Source organism: Vidua chalybeata, chromosome 4, assembly GCF_026979565.1.
Source record: "Vidua chalybeata isolate OUT-0048 chromosome 4, bVidCha1 merged haplotype, whole genome shotgun sequence".
In the NCBI taxonomy this organism is placed as follows: domain Eukaryota; kingdom Metazoa; phylum Chordata; class Aves; order Passeriformes; family Viduidae; genus Vidua; species Vidua chalybeata.
The window spans coordinates 70661899-70684960 of NC_071533.1; the positions used below are offsets into that span (position 1 = coordinate 70661899).

The 23062-nt window shown below is 38.2% G+C and overlaps 1 protein-coding gene across 1 annotated transcript in view; it reads right to left on the minus strand.

The window, feature by feature from the left end:
- Positions 1–23062, minus strand: part of DNAAF9 (dynein axonemal assembly factor 9) — a 70792-nt gene that overhangs the window by 35474 nt on the left and 12256 nt on the right. The window contains exons 3-15 of the mRNA XM_053940561.1: positions 19068–19187; positions 18145–18269; positions 14755–14851; positions 12913–13019; positions 10288–10365; positions 8886–8984; positions 8079–8134; positions 6929–7064; positions 4727–4808; positions 3998–4034; positions 1270–1357; positions 768–844; positions 448–492 (exon numbers count right to left, since the gene is read on the minus strand). Of these exons, the coding sequence (XP_053796536.1) occupies positions 448–492; positions 768–844; positions 1270–1357; positions 3998–4034; positions 4727–4808; positions 6929–7064; positions 8079–8134; positions 8886–8984; positions 10288–10365; positions 12913–13019; positions 14755–14851; positions 18145–18269; positions 19068–19187 (1147 nt within the window). The remainder of the gene's footprint in view (positions 1–447; positions 493–767; positions 845–1269; positions 1358–3997; positions 4035–4726; positions 4809–6928; positions 7065–8078; positions 8135–8885; positions 8985–10287; positions 10366–12912; positions 13020–14754; positions 14852–18144; positions 18270–19067; positions 19188–23062) is intronic.

Consider the following 23062-nt stretch of genomic DNA (forward strand, 5'->3'; position numbering starts at 1 on the left):
ACAATTAAATATTTAAAATTATATCATCTTTCTGTGACTCCACAGCAGCCAAAAAAGCTGTTTTATTTTAAAATAAACATTTATTTGTGCAGGTCATTTCAGTCAATTAGTGTGGAGATTAAATAAGCACAAGTTTGTGATATCAACTAAGTTAAAAGCATTTTTAAAAGGAAATTCTTAATGAGCTCATGCTGCTTCTACTCATTAACAGTTAATAAAAATTAGTCTTCCCAACTGCTTTTTATTCCTTTGAATGTTTTTAGGATTCCACAGGATTACAGATATGAAATCACTGAACTACCTCATACACAAAAGCATTTAGCACATCTTGTATGAAATAATCAAACACATGGGCTTTTGCAGGAGTTCCAAGAGGAGAAAAATTTATTTATTAGTGTATGAAAAGCACTAATTAATAACAAGAAGTTGTAAGACAATGATACAAACCTGCCATGGTTGTTCACAGCCTGAATTTGAAAAGCAATTTTGGAGCTGTAGAATAGAAATTGTACAGGTGAAACATGTGGTTTAGCTTTTTTAAATGGAAAAAAAAAAAAAAAACCAGGAATAGACTTAAAGCGAAGGAATGATTAAGAAAACTGGAAAATTCAATAATTATAATGGTTTTTAAAGGTTGAATGCATTATGAAGTCTTGAAATCTGGCAGTCAGACAAGCTCAGTTTAAAACTAGTATTTTTCAGTTTATAACTGATATTTTCCCCCCAAAGAAGCCAAATGAGCAAGGAGTAACTCTGGAAATACACACCGTAAAGCAGATTTCAGCTGTGCTAAGCCAAGGGTGTCTAACACAGACAGCAGCACCTGCTCTGCCACCTCCTTTGCCTGAAAAAAGGAAATAAAAGATTAAAACATCCTTTCCCATCCTTCCAAATCCCAGCAGCTGCAGGAGCACCCCTAAGACCAACAGGAGACACTAAACAGTAACACACTGATGCACCAGGCTAAAATTCACATTGCTCATTTTCCTTACTATGAGGTCAGGAAAATCCATGAGAAGATGGAAAACCAGCTGGAGATGGGTAAAATGAGACACACTCTGAAATCTCTCTTTTATTTTTTTATTTTTAAACAGAATTCAGAGCCTGGTTAGAGGCCAGGGTGTGACCTTTGTGTTATTCCATTGAGCGGAACACGGGAATTCTTTCGGTTTTCTTTTTGGTTTGCACGTAAATCTCATACTGCAAGCAATCCAAACCAACAATCACAGAGAGAGGAACAATTAAATTTCATTTATCAACTTCATTTACCTTGGATTCAGTGGAAGTTTTAGCATAGCACTCAATGCCAGCAAGCACAGCCTCTACAACAGCAGAATATATTTGCGACAACAGCGTACTGAAGAGAAATACAAACACAACATTTACTGGACAGGCAGAGTTTTCTTCCTCCTCTCTTTAAAGGAGCAGTTTTTCCTCTCATTGCACAACTCCCTTAATAATAAGGAAGGGGTCTTTGTTGGAATAAGTGGAGAAGTAGTTTTATAGTTAAGCTTTTAATTTTCTGTTTAAGAAAATTAATTTAGAGCGAGGAAATTGCTCAAATTACAGGATATTTTAGGGAAATAACTGTTGATATAAATGTATCTGGTGCTTTTGGTAGTCAGGAATAAAAAAATCTGTTTTACTGTTGCCTTTTGCTGCAGTTGGGTTTAAGAATCACATCCTAAATGTAGGGCCTGGAGTGACAGAGGGGAGGGAGAGATGGGATTCTGGGAGGGAATTGTTCCCTGTGAGGGTGGGGAGGCCCTGGAATGGAATTCCCAGAGAAGCTGTGGATGTTCCTGGATCCCTGGAAGTGTCCAAGGCCAGGCTGGACAGGTCTTGGAGCCACCTGGGATAGTGGAAGATATCCCTGCTATCCTCCCCTCTCCTGGCAGAATATTGGAATGAGATGATCTTTGAAGATCTCTTCCAACCCAAACCATTCCACAATTCCATGAAATCTCCATCCCAGCTTAGTCCAATTCCCTTCTTAAAAGGGGACTGAAAGAATTGTACAGAAATAAACCAAAGTCAGGAGTGATTTTAGCTATTGACACATTTACAGCTCCAGAACCACTGGGAAAAAAAAAAAAAAAAAAAAAAAAAAAAAAAAAAAAAAAAAGATGAGCAGACCAAGAGAATCAGTCCCCAAATTTTTAAGTTTTCTCATTACTCCACTGCCAATACTGAGGGAGGGAAGAAGGGGGAGGAAAGAGAAGGATACAGCATTTAAGCCAAATGCAAAGCATTCCTGAAGGATGGAAAAAAAAAAAGCATCTGAAGACCCCAAACATGGAGGAACCTCAAAATGCACCAAAGCTTGTCTTTCATCGTCCCCAACAGCAGCAAGTGATTTTTAAATTGAGCTTTCTCACTGTTTTTTCATGTTTCTGGATTGTAATTTCCTGTGCTTTCATATGCACTTAGCATGTTTTCACTGCACCCAGTAAAGCAATGTAATTCCTTTATATTGTAATTCTTCCAGACTTTGTAACCATTCCTATTTTCCCTCAAATTCACATATATATTTGCAAGAAAACACCTCAGTGAGATCCCATTTTAACATTTTAAAGCTAGCAGTGAGAAAAAAAAAAATAAATCAAAAAAAACAGCACAGGATTTCTTTTGTGTTGCTTTTGAAGCATTTTCTTAAAATAAAAATAAAACCAAAAAATTTATCCCAGTTTACTCTTCAATTTTCAAAGTTAATTTATGCACTCCAGGCAATCAGTACAGCTAAATTTGGAATGACTAGTGTTCATAAAATACTTTTTATTTCACTTTTTGACGACTGTAAGAAGTAGGACACAACTGCAAACTACGCTGAAAATCATGAGTTCACGTTTGTAAAAAAAAAAAGCCAATTATATTACTGTTGTTGAAATTAGGTTATTTGAACCAATACAGAGATGCTCCCAAGAAAAACACATTATTTTTAAATTACTGCCTTTATCAACTCCTGCTTTGTTTAGAGCTTCTCTTGATTGAAATGTATTTAGTACAAAGGATTTTTGAAGGAGGACAAAAAATGTTTGAGCAATGCAAGAAAAAATATCTGTTGGAGTTCAGTTTTCTCTAAAAAAAAAGGAAAATCTGCTGCTCAGTGCAATAATTCCATTTTTATTTACCAGGAGTCAATAGTATTTCGTGTGACAGCACTGACACATCTTTAATCTCTTTAATATCTTTAATATCTTTAATATCTTTAATATCTTTAATATCTTTAATATCTTTAATATCTTTAATATCTTTAATATCTTTAATATCTTTAATATCTTGCTACAGGTCATGCAGCTTTGCAGAAGCAAAAACAAGCTCCTAAAATGATCCCAATTAATAAGGAGGACAAAATCTCTAAGGAAAAGTCTGGTTTATCAAGAGAGAGAGCAGGAGCAAAGCAGATTATCTATTTTGTTCTCCAAGCTGGACAAGGATCTACAACATGCAGAGGAAGTGGACATCAACACGGATAAACAAAGTGTGATTTTTCAGAAGGTTAAAATGTGCAGAAGCTTTGCAGCTTCCCAACTTTTGGGGAAAATTAACTTAGATCTAACTTGAACACAGTGAATTTCTTCCCAAGTTTGAGTGTTCCCTGGTGGCATTTTCACTAAGCATCAGAAATCTTACACATTGTTAATTAAACTGGTCAAAAAATTATTTATTTCATCTGTGCAAGATGCTACAGTGTGAGAGACTTTTCCCCTTTGGTTTACATGAAGTGTCTTTAAAAATTATTCAAGTGACTGTTAAGATTATTTTTTTACTACAATTTGAGCAAAATTTACTAATATTTCCTTTCCTAACAATTCCTCATGCAGGCACTGAAACTCTCCACAAGCATTTTGCCTTTGCAACCCCATCCTATGCACATTATTCTGAATTAAAAAATGTCTCTGCAAATGCCAACAGCCACTAAAAGCAAGTTTCACCTACTGCCACGAGGTAGAAAGAAAGAAGAGTTAAGGAATAATATAAAAAATTGTCAGCTTACACTTGCTCAGCTTGCTTGGGCATCTCATTGTCATTTCCTGCATTAAAACAAAAATAATAATTAAAACATGTTTGGTTTAAGCACTCTGAGAACATTTTTGCTGCACATTTTACATGGAATTTATCCAGGATTTTATACTACTAGGGCAAATACAGGCTGTAATTCCAATCCTCCAACCACCCTCTCTTCAGCTGTTCTGAGACCAGTATTTATATTATTTTTACATAGATATATATATATAAAATGTGGGGATTATTATTATTATTATCATTATTTTCAAGACAACCCTTCATCCATGAACTCTTCCAGCCATTTAAAATACATAAGAAAATGGTTTTTAAAATTTTTACATGGCTTGTTTTTATTTGCAAATACAGCTACTGTAACTCATTATACTGAGGATAAAAAATAGATAAAATAAATAAAATCCTCAGTTACTTGACAACTCCTAGTTTGAATTACTATATTTTGGAGACTGTTTTTTTATAAATCCATATGGAACATGGACTTAAATATTTGTTTAATACTTTAAAAAGCATCTGAACACTGAGATCTGACAGATTTTCTGTTTAACACTCCGATCTGACAGATTTTACCCACAAAATCTGCTATGATTTCATGCACTGGCTACAGAATCTATCAGTTATAAAGGAAGCAAAGCCTTTAATTGCTACAAATTTTTAATGGAATCAGAGGTAATAACTGCCTTGGTGTATTTAATGCACTTACCCAGGAAAGGAATGTGAGTGGCTCCAAAAAAATAGGTCCTTGAACAAGCCAGAGGTCCCTTTGGAGATACACACTGCACTACCTAGCAGTCAGTATTAATGAGATACAAAAGACATCAGTAAACCAAATTGGTGCAATAATTAACAATTAACTACGTTCCCCTTAAGTCTTCTAAGCACTGACAGACTACAGAAGTTTACAACACAGACGGAACTGGATTGTGAAAAAGCAACTTACGTTTTCAAAGGTCTATTTCACTTTTGACTTGACCTGAATGGTTGAAAGACTTTGGAAAGGAGATGAGCTCTGACTTGTGTTTTCAATTTCCTATGTCAACTGCTCTTTTCATGAAGAGGAAAGTGTGTCAGGTTCCCATAACTACGCTGGCACTTGGTCTTATTTACTATTTTCATGACACCCTATTAAAACAGTATCACCTGTACCTGTAAATAAACCACCTTTTTAAGAACAGCATCAGAATCTGAGGACAACAGAGGGAGCAAGTACATCAGAATAACACAGTACTTGCATTTTCAAAGGTATCAAATGGCATCTTATCATTAACAAGGGAAGGAAAGACAGACTTGCAAGTGTTTTTACAGAAATAGTCTTAAGAGCAGCAAATGGAGGATGAGATTTCACCAAGATGCAAAACCACTCTTTCCTCAGGCTCTGCACACGCGATTCGTGCCCAGAAACCCCACGTCCATCCATCCCTGAGGCAGCTGCACATGAAATGCTGACAAGCTCATCAACTCATGGCCTCACTCATGCTCTCACTCCAGCATGGCCTGTGCTCAGCCACATCCACCTGCTCAGGGCTCACACCACTCCCAGAGCCCCTGGAGGCAGCAGGGAGCTCTCTCCACACTCTACCTCTCTCCTCCTTCGCTGCCAAGTTGCCTTCTGGAGCCACCCAGGCCCTCCAGCCAGAGGATCCCAATTCCCTGGGGTCGCCTGCCCAGGCACGACAACCCAGCTTTTACTTGGAAATGGAAATAAGTTAATCATGTTTAACAACCCAGCTTTTTTACTTGGAAATGGAAATAAGTTAATCATGTTTAACAACCCAGCTTTTTTTACTTGGAAATGGAAACAAGTTAATTATGTTTAACAACCCAGCTTTAACTTGGAAATGGAAATAAGTTAATCATGTTTAACAACCCAGCTTTAACTTGGATATAGAAACAAGTTAATCATGTTTAACAACCCAGCTTTTACTTGGAAATGGAAACAAGTTAATTATGTTTAACAACCCAGTTTTAACTTGGATATAGAAATAAGTTAATCATGTTTAACAACCCAGCTTTAACTTGGATATAGAAATAAGTTAATCATGTTTAACAACCCAGCTTTAACTTGGATATAGAAACAAGTTAATTATGTTTAACAACCCAGTTTTAACTTGGATATAGAAATAAGTTAATCATGTTTAACAACCCAGCTTTAACTTGGATATAGAAACAAGTTAATCATGTTTAACAACCCAGCTTTTTTACTTGGATATAGAAACAAGTTAATCATGTTTAACAACCCAGTTTTAACTTGGAAATGGAAACAAGTTAATCATGTTTAACAACCCAGCTTTTACTTGGAAATGGAAATGAGTTAATCGTGTTTAACAACCCAGCTTTTTTTACTTGGAAATGGAAGCAAGTTAATCTTTGCAACTTCATCAGAACAGTCCTGGAACTTTATGAAAGGTTTTTCAGAGTTTGGTCAATAGTTGTTGAAGCAAACACTGGAATTTGGGTATATGGTGGTATATCCTAGGTCTATTCACAAAGGTGTTATAAAAAAAAAAAAAAGTGGCTTTTTGGGTTTTTTTTCTTAAGAAATTACTAAATAAATGTGATTAAAATGGAATCTGTGTGTCACCATTAAGTGTATCACAGAAGGTTTTCACTTTGTGGCCTGGACACAAACAGCATTTCCCTCTCTCCCACCCACTTACAGCAAAAGTTGTCTTTTTCGAGAGAATAAATTATTTTAACTCATTCAGCAGTCCCTGATTAAGAATCCACTACAGTTTCACTTGGAAAGAGCAAGAAAAGTCACATTTGTTCCTTAAACTGATGGTTTGCTATGGTGCTTTATGTTAAGAAGAATTCAATTTTTAACTCATGGAAGACAAGCACAAAAAATATACAAAGAGAAAGAGAATATACTTCAAAATCTCAGATAACTTCTCTAAAGCCTTACCATGTGCTTGGCAGTGCTTCCACCAAGGCCAGTGTTTCGGACCAGATGTCCTTCAGATGGAAAATTAAAGTTCCCAGTGTTCAAGTTTTCCTTTGTGGAGTGGCTGCCAAAGAGGACAAAGGGCTGACGGCTCGGGCTGAGGAGGAGAGAGGGAATCACCACCAAAATACTTGCAGGAAGTTTACAACCAACAAATGAAAATAAAGCTTTCAAGTGTGATAGACCAACTGCTGAATTTCTCACACTAAGAAAAAAGAAAATTACTAAAGCTGCACAAAGCTTCACAGTGAAACAAGCAAGTTCTAAAGGAAAAAAATCTTCTTGCATTTATAAAATGATAATTTCTTTCAAATACAATGAACTTATCTCAAGGTTGCTCCCAAATGCTCTTAGAAGATTCTTTTATCTTAAACTGTCTTGAAAAGCTGCTTAGTTTAAAATTCACCACCTTGAAAAGCCCTGAAATGACCATGTTGGAAACAAACAAAACTATTTTGGGTTTAGTTCTGGCTTTGGGCCCAAGACTCAGCTGGAGAGGTCAAGGATTTTCTTTTCTTTAATGCAATGCAAACAGCAGAGGATGCTGCCAGCAATAAAGAGCATTGAACTCCGCTGGTTTACTCCAAATACAGGAGAATGTGCAGAGAGATTGAATTAGCTAAACAAACCTTGATTAGCTCACAACAGCAGAACGTGGATTTTGCAACAGAACCTTCAGCTAAACAACAACTTTTGGTTAAAACTTTCCCACAGAGTCACAGGATGGTTTGGGTTGGAGGGAACCTTAAATATCATCTCATTCCAACCCCTGCCATGGGCAGGGAACACCTTCCACTACCCCAGGTTGTTCCAAGCCCCATCCAACCTTTTCCAGGGATGGAACAAGGAAGGAACAGATCATAATGCACAAAATTTCATGGTATATGTAAGAACTAAAGCATTAAACCCTGGGAAAATTCAGCTTGTCCTTCCAGGATGGGAAAGAATTCTGCACAGGTTTGTTTTTCAGTAGGAGATTTGATACACTGAGGTGATACCAAAAAAAAAAAAATGTTAAACATTATGGCATCAGGGATATGGAAATAAAATATTGAGGTAGTAATGACACCAGAAGGAATAATGAGTAATAATAATAATGAGTAATAATTACCTGTTATCTGTTATATGGCTTGAGATCATGCCATGGCTGAAATAACTTCTGAAGGGCTGTGAAGAATTGAAAACAAAAATTATTAAGAAGCACATGAACAGAAGTGTGAAATATCCTCTCATTAATTAAACCTGAATTATCCTTCTCAGAGAAAACTCCTGAATCCTCAGAAAATACTTCCAACCTCCACAAACAAACCCAAACACCACTAAGTCTCTCATATCATTAAATCATTAAATGATTTAGGTTGAGAGGGACCTTAAAGCCCATTTAGTTCCAAAGCCCTGCCATGGGCAGGGACACCTTCCACCATCCCAGAGGAAGCAACAAAATGCTTCAAAAAAGCATCAAAAGGCTTCAAAATGCATAAAAAAAACCAACAAAATGCATCAAAAAAAGCAACAAAATGCTTGAAAACCCCCAGAAATGCTGTGCTGTTTTCTCCCATGCTCTGTGCTACCCCCCCCCAAGTTATGTTTGAGGTTTGAGATGTGCAAATTCAACTTGTCAAGCTCTGCACATACCAGATTCCATCCAAATGCAAGTTAATCTACCTACAAATACCTCCTGTGCAGGTATAAATTGAATTATCAGTGAGCAAACACTCGACTGAATTACCCCTACAGTCCTCAGCCATCATACCATGGATTTTTTAAGGAGGGTGGTGACTTTAAAAAATCTAAAGCTTGTGTTTTTACCCCTCAAACATGAAAAGTGAGATGGGATAGGGGGGAAAAAAAACCCAAATTAATGCTGAGTAATTATTCCTTCTGCATGGATACTCGAGGATTGCTGAAGCAGGCCTACCTCCCCAGCCTGAGATTCTGAGAGTTCCAGAATGAAGGGGATTTCAGTGTCAAAATTAGCAAAAAAGTTGGTCCACTGGTGTTCAAATATCATTAAATCCTAGAAGGAAAATATTTGACATTACATCCCAAGGCAAGAGAAATTAAGGCAAAGGTGACATTTCACTGGAATACAGACTGCCCAATGAAACAAAAAGCTCAGGAAAATAAATATATAATATACAATATATAACAATATTATCTATAATAAAATAATATAAATATATTTTAGAAGATAAGGATATTCTGCTGGATTTTATTTTTTATGGGTGTGTGGTTTTATGTTTATTGTTTTCAGAAAATTTAAGTCAATTTAACAACAACTTCCAGATTGAAAGCTTCAAATTATAATAAATAGGTCTGCTCAGAGGGTAGGACAAGTCCCAAACATGAATCTCCCTTCCAGAGAGAGAGGGGAAGTGAAATATCATGGAGTGATTATTTAGACTGAGAGCCTTGTAAAAACTCTATGGTAATTTAATTTTCATTATAGCAGTTGATTAAACAACCAAATTGCTGTGAACTACCAATATTTTATTAATAAAGGACAATTACTGCTGAATTTTGTACGTATTAAATTGCTATCAAGCTAGAAACAGATTTAAATTAATATGTTTTAATTAATTTTATTATATACAAATAATTATAAAATAGATGTACTATTAAATATAAATATTAATAAAATATTATAATAGACAAATGATTGTTAGAATTATTATACATAATATATTATTATACATAATCATAATATATAAAAGTAATTATGTGCCAATAATTATAAAAATATATATACTATTAAAATATAAATACTAATAAATTATAAATATAAATTTTAACTATAAATACTAATATTTCTACAATGCTTTCTCCTCTAGAACTGAGATCAGGGCATGGCAATAATGTGAGAATCCCTTCCCAGTGTTTGTATTTCCCAAAGCATCAGGGCAGCCACTGAGTGTCACTGTTCCCCACTTAAAAGAGCTACAAAACATCTGAAAAATGCTTTATTTCTCCTGCAAGAATGGCTGTGTGCTCAAGGGGATTTTTTTTAGCCCTCCTTGCTGCAAAAGGAGGATTAAACCACAGCAACTTCATGTATTTTGTACATGGTTTAATGTCATGAAGGAAAATTTTTAGGAGATTTTCCGACAAAGTAATAAATTCATGGAAACCAAGACAAGTTCTTTTAGCGTTTTGCAGAGTTTGTGGTAGATTGAAGGAATGGGAGGAGACCCTGCAAGCAATAGCAGGCAGAGTCTGTGGATTAAGGCCATGAACTTAATTAAAACCAAACAAAATGACAACATTTTTACTCTGTGGTTACACCGAGCAGGAGCTGAGGCAGAACATTTCACCTGCATTACCTCAAGAAGCAAATCCTCCAAGGACACAGGATCCATTTTGCTGTAGGTCTTCCACAAGTCAGCACTGACATCCATTAACTGAAAGAGATTTTAAACACCTTTCTGTGAAAAACACCACGAAGAAAGCCACAGATGCAGGCTCAAGCTGAGACAGGAACACTGCTCCTTAACTGATTTCACAAATAGTTCCGCTCTGATTTCACAAATATTTTTACTCTGTTACAAAAGACCTGACCAGTGAGGGTCTGAACTCTGTGCAAAGCTTTCTCTGCATCCTCCAAACAAATCATTTCACAGTAATTTTTCAATTTAATAGCAAAGAACTGCATGAGCTGGTGCAGGCAAAAGGGCAAGATGAGTTTTCTGAGTTAAGACAGCCAAGAGCCAATTCCAGGGTTAGTCATCCTCAGCATCAGCCAATATTTGCTCCAAGCTGATGTAAATTTAGGCTAAGACAGTTCAACTTTGCAATACTTTCTTCCAAGTAGCAGGATGATGCATATGGAGAATAATATTTAAAAATATATTCTTAAGGGACACTTGTATCTGAATGATTCTGCATTTACAGGGTTCCCCATCACCCACTTAGTTAAAAATGCAACATTGGCTGGAATTATCTTAACCCACTGCTTTATATTTATTCCAGGTACTCATGTAATAATGATTTCCCAGACCTCACCTCCATTCCATTCCTATAAATACAGTAAACTTTCTAAATTAAAGCATCTTGAGCAACTCTGATTTATCCAGTAAAAGAGCAACTGCCTTTAAAAGACTGGGAAAAATGCTGAATTATCATCCTTTAATTACATTCAAATCTAGGAGAACACACAGCACAGGGGAAAATCTGAGCTAAAAATGCACCAAAAAAACTCCCCTTTTAATAATGGCAGAAGAATTAATTCATAGATGATTTACAGTGATCCCAAATGCACTTCCAGCCTGGTTTCCTCCCCCATCAGCGACACACAACCACACAAACACGTAAAAAGTTAAGAATGTCACTTCCCATTTGAAATCCCCTCATGATTTCAAGGAGGAAGCAAGCAAGAACTCCAGCTGGAGCTGGCTGGACTGCCAGAGCCAACATGATTGCTCTTAAAAAAGGAATGCAAGAACTTTCCCTGCTCCTTTTGAAGCATTCCAGGAGTGCTTGGGGACAGCATCAGCTCCCTGGATCACACAGGAGAGGTTCTCTCTGTGCCACTGTGTCTGAACATTTTTTTCAGAGCCTCTAGAGATTTGTGAAATGAACTGGGGTAATTAAAGGGCAATTAAAGGCCCAAACAGCACAGGGAAAAATCTCAGAGGGAAAGTCTGAGCTAAAAATTGCCAGTGAAATTTTCATTTATTTATTTCAGACATGGAGAAGGGCCACTGATTGCCCTCTCCAAAGATGCTCATCTGTTTGCACTCTGGGTTTAATGGATTGGGCAGGTTCACACCACAAGGTGTTACAGTACCACTGATGGAATGACAAAAACCCTGGAAAAAAAACAAAACAAAAACTCTGAAGAAAGCTTAAAATTTTTTTCCAGTGCTCAGAAAGGCACAGGAACTTACAGAGCATATTTCTGAGCAAGCATGTACAATTATAGATATGATGAGACTTTAAAAATGGCACTATTCATTCTCTGGAGGTTTTCCAGCTATCAGGAGTCAGAGAAAAGCCCATTGTGGCTGTAAAAATGGAGAAGTGATAAGGAAAATGGAACATCTGCATTGCTGTGGCAGAGATTCAAAAAATGAAATCAAAGAAGCTTTAAACAAGCACAAAAATGCAAAGCTGTCATCTGAAACTGCTGTTCAGAGCATAATTAATAAATGGGCAAATCAATGACATAATTTGCTCAGAGTGGAACAGCAAATCATTATTAAATATAGGAGCAATTAAATCCTGACTGTTGCCCTATTCAGCAGGGTATGACCCATGAATATACAATGTCAGTGAGAGGAGATGCATCTCTTCAGTCAAAACCAGTGACCCAAGAATAGTCTTTTCTCATTTTCTGAACTCATCTCAAGGTGTTCATCACTAACCAGCTCCTCCTGCTCTGCTCTTGAAGATCTAGAACCCATCTAAAAAATTAGGGGTAAAAAAAATGGTTATTGGTAGAGGTGGCTTTAGAAGGAACGGAACGGAAGGAAAAAGGCAAGGAAAAAAGGGAAAGGAAAAAAGGGAAAGGAAAAAAGGGAAAGGAAAAAAGGGAAAGGAAAAAAGGGAAAGGAAAAAAGGGAAAGGAAAAAAGGGAAAGGAAAAAAGGGAAAGGAAAAAAGGGAAAGGAAGAAGGGAAAGGAAGAAGGGCAAGGAAGAAGGGCAAGGAAGAAGGGCAAGGAAGAAAGGAAAGGAAAAAAGTTCTAAATCACAGCAGAAGCCTGGGGAGAATGTTCATATAATGGTTTATCCAGGAAAAAGTGCTGTGTTGCCCAGAACAGAATCTCAGCAACACCACAGGGTTTCCATCCTGCCACAGTTTTACAAGATCCCAAAAAAACTTCATTCAATTTAGCAGCTCACTTGAGCAGTGAGTCAGGACTAGATCATCTCAAAAAGTGTTTTCCAAACAAAATAACTCCATGAGTAAGTTCTGCTGGAGAAAGGAAATGACCAAGGGAAGCACTCACTTCGTATTTCATGGTGAAGAAGCCGTCGCCCCCGATCCCCTCGAGAGCAAAGGCCTGGACAATTGGCCACTTCTCCACGATGAACATGTCAAATATCTGCAGGTGGCCTGCAAAGCAAGCACAGCAACAAATCCTCACAAATCCTGGCATTTCAGCCCTTGGGATTCACAGATTCAGTTGTACAAAAATCCCATTTTCGCACAACTGAAAATCTTGAAGCGAAAAGTACTTTCCACGCCGATGGCAATTTTAGAAGCTCCTCTATGCCCTAAATTTTGTCCCTTTTTCTCAGGATATTCAACATCTCCTTGCAAACTTCATTACATGCTGATTAACCATTAAAATTCAAGACAATAAACAGGGAGCTTTGCTTACTCCAGTTCCTCAAATACTTGGCCATAAGTAAATACTGTCAACCCTACAGAAACCCAGAATGGTTTGGATGGGAAAGGACCTTAAAGTTCATCCCATTCCTCCCCTGCCATGTGCAGGGACACTTTCCACTATCCCAGACCTGTCCAACCTGGCCTGGGATAATTCCAGGGATCCAGGGGTAGCCACAGCTTCTCTGGACAGCCTGTGCCAGGTCCTCCCCACCCTCACAGGGATGGAATTTCTTCCATCATCCCCATTTAAGCAGAATTTTAAGTCGAGGGAGATTAAAACTTCCTCCTGGCACTTCCACTAATGACTTTTCAGGCAGTCAGAGCATATCAGCCTTCCCTAAGGGAAGCAATAAAGAATTAGGAACAAAAAAAGAATGCAAGATTACACTGCTGAGGCTCAAGGCTGGCTCCAGATCCCAACAGGAAGCCATGCAGGGCAGTTTTTTTCAGTGCTAAAAAAGGCAACTTGCATAAAGAAATGTTTATTCTCCCCTTCCATAAAGAAGGATTTATCTGGAGCTCCCATGGGAACAGAGAACTTCTGTAGCAGCTCAAGACACTGCCCTGAATGCAAATTATTTCTCTGCCTCACGCTGGGGGCATTCGCTCCCCAAATGAACTCTGAAGGCTTCCAGCTCTCAGAAAGAAATCCAACTCTTAAGGGAAAAGATGCTAAAAGGAAACTAATAACTTACTAATCCTTATTTCTCTCCCAAAGCAAGGAAATCTTTATTCCCTGCAGCTGCAGGGTGCAAAAATACTTCCACTCTGTGTTGGAACTCTAAATGCTGAGAATTTTAAACTTTCTGTGCTGAAAAGCACAGACCCACAAGAGAATATTATATTTAACCTAAGGCTGTTGAGAAGGCTTCCAAAATTGATTGACAGCACTAAGATTACAAGTGTGTAATTTGAATATCACAAAGTAAGGAATATCACAAAGTAGGAAACTTGGAGTTTAAAGTTCTCTATTATATATTATATATTGTATACTGTATATTGTATATGTTACATATTATATATTATATATTACAGTATATATTATATAATTATATATATATACATAATTCTATATATAAAGGTTAAGATAGAAGTTTTAAAGTAATGGCTAGTTGTTCTTCCTCACCTTCTTCTTCATGAGTTTAAGTCATATTTTGTAATTAGATAAAAAAAGTCCACATTGCAGGCCACAAAAGATTAGTTATTGAGTTAAAAATAAAAATAATTTCAATATCATTTCTTAATTAGATAGTTTAACCTGAAAATACCTTGTGAAGAAAGGTAGTTAGCCATTTTATACCTTAAACTCACTACTTATGAAACTGTAAAATAATTTTTTTTTAAAAAATCTAAGTCTGAACTTGAAATACCAGCTCAAGTACCTTCAATCTCAAACTTAACAAAAACAAATAAACAAAACCCAAAACCCAACAACTCTGAGCATAACCCACCCTACCTTGGCAGCTGTAGGGGATCCCGATGCGGCTGCAATCCCGGACCATGTCCACAAAGCTGGAAATCTTGAATTCCTCTGCAGCTTCTTCATCTTCGTACTGAAAGAAGCCATTTAAAATCAATTTGGATTAGGCATGCCCTAATTTGATTGGTAGGAAAGAGAAGATGCAGCAAAGAAAGCACTAAAATATCACCTACAGCCTCCAGGAGCTCAAGCACCCCTTTTCGGGAGGTGCTTTGGGATTTTGGAAATCCCATCGTGGCAGGGATTCAAGCCAATGGGAATTGAACAAAAAATGAAACTTCAAAGTAAGGTTTTTAATCATGACATATGAAGGCATAATTATAGACTTTGTTTTCAGCTTTCAGTGAAGTCTTTCAACATCTAGATTTGAAAGATAGAAGTCATTTTGAGGCTACCAGCTGATGTGCCATGAAAAACGTGCCACTGAGGGAAAAAAAATTAAAATAAGATGCTGTGTTACCAGCTAAACAACACTGAGCAAGGAAAATCAATGACAGAATAGCCCCAGGTCACAGATTGGACAATGAGAACCAGTTTTGGTCTGAGAGAGAGGTGAACTGCAGGAAAAGGAGGAGGCAAGAAGAGGAGAAACCCCCATGCAACACTGTCTGAACTGAAGACTTCAGCAGACTGAAGAGCAAATATCCTAACTCAGAAAAGCATAAAAACCAGACTGAAGAGACAAATCACACTGAAGTCATTTTTATAACAGAACACAAACCTGAAAACACACTGACTTTGACCTGAAAAGCAGTTTAGCAGCAAGTCTGGAACCAACAGGTTTAGCCCTGCTGGCTTTTTCAAGAGCCACTTGTTTTCTGGAGCAAGATCAGAAGGCAGAGGTGTTTTGCCTATGTTGTTTTATTTTATTTTTATGTGCAGTGCTCTGAGCTTCTTATCAAGGCAAATGACATGATTATGAACTTTTTGTGAGCTTCAGGGTACACCCAACACATTTATTTTGAGAACAAGTTCTTTTAAGCCAAGCCTGAATTTAAGGTGCAGCCTCAGCTCCTCCGTGGTGTGTTCCTTCTTCAATCCCAGGAAGCCAGATCAAAGTTGCAGTTCAAAGCCAAGCCCCAAACAACTGCCAGTTTCTCAAGACTTAAAAATGTCATTGGAATAAGAACTTGGGTTTTGGCAGGGTGCTAACGGCTTGCTCACAATCTGCTGTTCAACCGTGACATCCCAAAATTTACTAGAGCAAATTTCTGTATTTTATCCTATTTGGCCACTTTGAACATGGGCATTTTTTTTTAGTAACATGGGATTTTTTTTTTTTCCCAATAACTAGGATATTCTCTTAAATTCCTGTGGGCTAGTTAAAGCAAGTAGGAAGGAAAAAAGGAAGCAGAAGCTCTGTGTTTTGCCAGAGCCAGGTACAGCATTGCTTTATTTATTCCTAAAATTCTTGTGCTTTTTCAGTTTCATTTTTATGAAGTTATTTCTACCACTGAAGTAAGTACTTAAAAGCCACTGCAGGCAATTCTCCTGTAAACAGGATGCACTTAAAGCCTGACACAGCAAGGTTTTGTTTGTCTTTCAGCAGTACTCTAGGAAACTGGCAATTCTTATACATTGGAAATGTGACTGCAAGTGCTCAGTTCACTCACACCAAACAGCAGTGAAGTAGAACTGTATTTTCAGCTCCCAAAACCAAACCTTTCCCCTCATTTCCACAAAGAACAAGGCACATGGTTCACCTTGCCAGTTACATCATTTTTTTCAAGCCAACGCTGTGTGATTAAGGCTCCTGCTTACCATGATAAATCATATCAAAGCCTATAAGCAGATGAAGCTTAAAATTCAATCGCTGAGATTGCAGCTGCACTGGCAACTGTGTGGTAAGAACTTCTCTGTTCCTGATTCCAAAGTGCACGTGTTCTCCCACCATCAGATTTGCCCTTTCAGCAAGGATTCTGGCAACAAAAAAGCCTTGTGAAGCCAGGCTTTAGGTTCTGCTGTGGCATGTTTGAACCTGGAGCTCTGCTGTTTCTATCCTAACAAGAATTATCCCTCTCTGCTGCACTCCTGGAATTGTATCCACAAGTTTTGGGATCCATGGACAAGGTATTTATAAACTGGAGCAAGATCAGTGGAGGGCCACCACAATCAGTGGGCTGCAGCACTTGTCCCAGAAGGAGAGATCCAGGCTTGCTCAATATCTGCACCTCAAACCCACCAAAATATTACTGAGATGGTGAAGTCAGGCTCTCTCCACAGTGGTCATGGGACTTAAAACAAGCCAGGTTTGGGTTTGACAAAAGGAAACACTTTTTCATTAGGAGGACAGTGGGGAAATGCAGTGCAGAGCCAGCAGAGGTTCTGCAGTCATCCTTGGATGCTTTCAACACCCAGCTGCAAAAAAACCTTGAGTAACCTGATCTGATCTCACCACTGAAGCAGGAGGTTGGACAAGATGATCTCCAGAGGCCCCTTGCAATCTGAATTATTTCCTAATTCTGTGATCTAAGCTATCAACCAGACACATAAAAACACAATCAGTCTATTGTAAGTCCCATCACTTCCAAGCTGGAACCCCAAGGGAACAAAAGGTTTCTCTCCCTGACTTTCCCATTCCTTTTTCCACTGGCTTCACTCACCATCACAGGCTCCAAACCCACTCCCTGCAGAATTCAGTACAATTCTAACTTAGAAGAGGAACTACACAGAACTTCATGTAGGAAGAAGCATTTCCAGTCTCCACTGGAATGAAAAGGTCCTTATTCTACACCCAGACAAAGAGTATTTTCTTTTTTTACTCCTCTAAAAATACTTCACAACAATAAATGGACTTTTTCTAGAATACTTTGACTTTTAAGTTCAAGATGAAACAGCAGTCATGGGATGTAGTGGAAGTGAGGTTAACAGTTCTTGACAGAAAGATGTAAAGATAAAATGAAAATACATAATGAAATTTCTTGATTTTAAAGGACTCACTAAACCCATCTTTTCTAATATTCTCAAACTACTGGCAGCCAATGCAAACATTGCTTTGGCAGCAAACAAGGCTGATGTGGGAAATCTCAGCATTGACTGTGATACTTGATTCACATTTTGCATTTTTCACAACCCACTTCTTTTTTCCTCATTAAAATATCACTGACTTAGATCCAAACAACAGCAATTAGTGGGAGAGAGGAGCAATTTGTCCTCACACTCCAACAAATAAAAGTATTGACAACATATTCTTCTTGCACACTTTAGCAAATGATTAATACCCGGGTATACACACATATCAGACCTCTGCTGAGGAGGAAAGAGAAAAAAAGCTTCAGGAAAGAATGTTTTTTAAAGTTTCACTTTAAGGATCAGTTCATTAACAAGTTCATTAGCAAATCTTGCCTGCATTCCTTTTTCACCTACCTCATTTTCAGTCAGACAGTGGAAATGCAAGTTCCTCCAGTGTGCCACATAGGGTAAAAGATGATTGTAATTCACAGGGTTGCAGTACAGATGAACACTGTCAGGTTTTATTAATATGATTATATCTGCAACAAGCAGAGCAAATATTCCAGCATCAGAACTCCACACACAAGAGAAACTGAACAGAAAACATTTTTTCTATTGTGCCAGCTCATTAAAAAAAGAAAATTGTTCAGCTATCTGAATGCAGTGCAATTCCTGATTTCTTTTAAACAAGCAGAAGGAGCAGTTGGCAGCCACAGACAGTTCCAAGTACAAGAGCACTTGTTACTGTTCCAGACAACTGGGGGGTAATTCCCAAGTCTTGCACAGAACTTGCATCAGCCTGTCCTTTGTGCAGCCAAGAGGGTCAGGATGAGTCTTCCCAGAGCACTTCCAGAACTCTGAACCCCAGCTGCTCTTGCCTGATGTTACAACAGAGCTGCTTCAGCTAAAAACCATCAACACCACAGCCTATGGGGGAGACATCCAGAAGTTTCATACAAATAAGAGAATAATAAACTGTGATGACAGGGATTGGCCACATTCCAAGTATGACAAAGGTGAGTTAATGTGGTGAAGTAAAAAAGAGCTCAAGTACTTTAGAAATGCAGAGGTGTGATCACACAATATTAACAACATGAACTAATGGACTGTAATTGTGTAAGTTTACAACATTTGAGATAAATTGTGGAGCATAAAACATATGAAATATATCTTTTTATGTTTAAAAATGAGTCCTTCAGCAGTGTTTATAAGAAGATATTTTCAGGCATATACAGACAACTTGAGACTTAATGACCTTTTTTTTTTTTTTTTCCTATGTCCCTTTTTCTGCTCATCATCTGTCCAGAACAGGTAAAAATGTTGAGAACATTACTCACCATCCAGAACTTCCTCAGGAAAACCTGTCCTTTCAAAGTCGTTGTTGTTCTGGTTGTACAAACCAAAGAGCAGATAATTTGCCAGCTCCCTGCACCCTTCATTGTATCGACTGTCTATCCCTGCAAAAGCAAAACCACAGGAGAATTGTTGTGTGTCCTAATACTGCACACCTGAAAAGTTTCTTTTCCTCTCCAATTTATTAAATTTTAAAGCAGGAGTATGAACTCAACTTCAGTGTTCTCAACTAAACCCACTGAGAGAACAGTAGGGAAAAACGAGTTTTTGCAAGATCACTGCCACACACTGACATCCCCCTTTCAACCTAAATCCACAAGCATTCCTTAAAAATTTTAAATGTCTTGTTTTCTGCAGCGCTTTGCATCCAAAATTCTGGTTTTTTTCTAGTAATTCAAACATCTGTCTGGATGCAGGATGCATTCTAATTAATATGTTCTTGATTGAAGCTTCCTAACAAACTAATCCTGTGACCCAAATCTCCTGCTTTAGAATACATGATTAAACATTATCTTATCAGTGTTATAGAGCAATCCCTGAGTCACCAGAGAGCCACTGCAGACTTCTGAGAAATTGTGAAAAGATGTTCTGACAAAAAATATGGGGCACAAAGAGCTTCCAAGGGAACCTTTCCTGGTCCTTGGGAAAATTAAATGAAAACAGCTGAAGATCTGCAGCATGAAGAGACAGAAGATGAATACAAGAGGAAAGGAATGAAACCACAGATTTAGAAATTATTTTCATCCATCTTCATCTCTTTGGACAACAGTCACAGTCATAATTCTACTGTAATAAACCCAGTTTTTTCAAACAAGTAAAACTGCACATAAAGCAGCATCCTTACTATCCACATTTCACAGAGGTCACCAGACTTGACTGCCAAAAATTCCTCTAATGGCAAGTTTTCCTACCAAGTTATATTAGAATTCAGTGGAATGCTTGCCAACAAATTCGGATTTGTTACATTAGGATACAGTGGAATGGCTGCCAACATATTAGGATTTGTTACCACTGCTAAAGGAGAGATCAGGACATGGATAATGTAATAACATAGCCTGAACATCTGAGTGTCAGCATTTGAATTGGAAACCAAACCAGTCAAGAGTCACCTGGACTTGGCAAAAATTGGAACAAACCTTAGGGTCTCCTGTTTATGCTCCTTGTTCATGTTATGCTTCAGCTTTAGAGAGCTAACCAGATGATGTGTCTGCATCCAGCTAATGAATCCCACATCTTATTAAGCTCTTTGTTCAGTAACTTTGGGTAGCTCACATATATTCCAAGGTATCTGATATTTGGTGGAAAGCTGCCTCACATCTGTCCCAGCTTTCTCAGCCCTCAAAGTTTTTTTTCCAGCCATAATCTCCTCATTCTCCTGCTGCTTCTGACCTTTCATTCATAGGCATCCCTCTATTTTATTTACATTTTCAGCCCCATGAAAGCAGGCACACCAATGTAATCTGGAATTCAATGGGACTCAACATACAAATATTGCTGCCAAAGCCCTCGTGTCTAAGTGGGATTTTAGTTACAAACAAATGGAGACTCCCTTCTTTCAGGAAGAAACTGTCCCATTGTTTTAGGGAACCCCATTTAAATGTAATCAATCTCCTTGGAATCAGCTGCAGCCTTGGCAAGTGAGCACACAGGATCTCCTGAGGATAATCTGTTCCACTGATTACCTGCCTAACTGAGGCACCTTCTGAAGGCTCAGAGGAGCAATAATCTGGCACAGACCGACTGAAAGAGCTGGGAATGTCCAGCCCAGAAAAGAGAAGGCTCCGGAAAGACCCCTCCCAGTGCTAAAGGGGCTCCAGGAGAGCTGGAGAGGGACTGGGGACAAGGGATGGAGGGACAGGACACAGGGAATGGTTTCTCAGTACCAGAGGGCAGGGATGGATGGGATATTGGGAAGGAATTGTTCCCTGGGAGGGTGCTGAGGCTCTGGCACAGGGTGCCCAGAGAAGCTGTGGCTGCCCCTGGATCCCTGGAAGTGTCCAAGACCAGGTTGGACAGAGCTTGCTCCCAGGAGCAACCTGGGATAGTGGAAAGTGTCCCTGCCCACAGCACTGAGTTGGAACTACGGACTATTTAAGGTCCCTCCAACCTAAACCATTATATGATCCTGTGATTCTAATTTCTGGAATTTTTGTTTTCCTTAAAATTGGGCCATGTTTTCAGTGACTGTTCTTTACCTGGGACTTTCTGCAGTCTCAGAGTTCACAATAATTAAGAAATACTGCAGTGTCATCAGTTAACATGTTTTATGGAATTAAATTAGCAGCAAAGGCAAAAGCAAAGAGTTTGAGATTTTATCTGGGTGCAGCAGCTTAGAGCAGGGAAGACCTTCCAAGCCAAACCCCAAACCCCTGCTTTTTCAGTTAATGACAGAAGGAGGGGAAGAGAAAACAAAAGATCTTAAAGGGGGACAGCTGACAAATTTAACTCATATAATAGAGGACATGGGTGAATTTATTGCTTACAGAGCACTGACAGCCATGCAGGGAAGGCATTTGTTTAACATAAACCCATGAATTCTGCAGAGTATTTGCCATTTGTGGTTTACTTGGGTCTCTCAAGTATCCTGTCCAGACAGGAGCCTTCACACTGAGGCTTTAGTGCTATTCTACAGAAACATATGGAGTGAAAGGAACAGATATAGTTAGCAGAAAACAAACAGGAAATGAAACAATGACCAAGATAAGATACACCCCAGAGCATATCAGGAGTCCTCCCCAGAACAATGGGCAAGGCCATTAATTAGGAAACCCCGACGCCTGTCTCCAGCTGGGCTGGGAGTTTGGAACTCCCCCGCCTGCTCCCAAGCCATGGCTGGGTGTGGGCACGCAGTGAGTCAGCCTGAGCCCCCAGGCTCCTGCTCAGCTGCCCCTCAGCGAGCCCATTCCGCTTGTTAAATTGGCAGAAAACATTCTGGCCAAATCCGGGGGGGAAATCGGTCTGCTGGCTAAGATAAAGTGGGTGCAGGATACCCAAGGGCACCGGCAGGGATGTGAAATGCACGTGGGGACAGCAGGAGGGAGCAGGAGGGAATGGACACATCACCTTTAGATACTGGCCCAAAACCCACACACAGCTCTGGAACTGCTGGCAGAATAATCCCTAAATAATCCTTAAAACACTCTCTGTTTGGAAAGGGAATGGGATGAACAATCAGAGCAATGGACTAAAGGTTCTCAGAATGTGGGAGAAACCCCAGCAGGGAGAGCTCCGGGTGGGATGGATATAATGGAGAAAAAATAATCGAAAAAAGATTATGTGAACATTATCTTTCTTGGTTCTGTTCACATATTGCTTTCTAGATGATAAATAATCTAGATTATTTATTTAGATTATATATTTTATTATATATTAAAATATATATTATATATATAGTTATGATATATATGATATCTCAATATACCATCTATAATATATAAAACTATAATAGTATTTATTATACATTTATATATGAAATCTATTACTTCATTTTATTCTATTATATATTATTATATTAATCTAATTATATAATCTATCATATATAAAATTATAATATTATATCATATATATTATATATAGTCATATAGTATCTAAAATGCATCATCTAAATAAATAATTAGATTATTTATCATCTAAAAAAGCAATATGTGAACAGAACCAAAGTAAAATAAATATTTACTGGAACAGCCTTGATAGTATCCCCACACTCTTCAAGGAGAATAAAAAATAAATATCAATATTTGCAAAAATGCAGCTCTGCTGTGCTGAATGGTGAAACAATTTAATCCACAATCAGAGCAGCTACAACTCCAGTGAGTTACAAACACACCCTGCTCACAGCAAATGCTCTTCCTCAGGAATCACAGCAACTGAACCACGAGCTGAAAATCTCTGCTGAAAGGTAAGAGGCCAAGAAACACCACTATCATAAAAAATAGTTCACAGTATGATTTAAGTAGATCACTTTGAACAGCAACACACT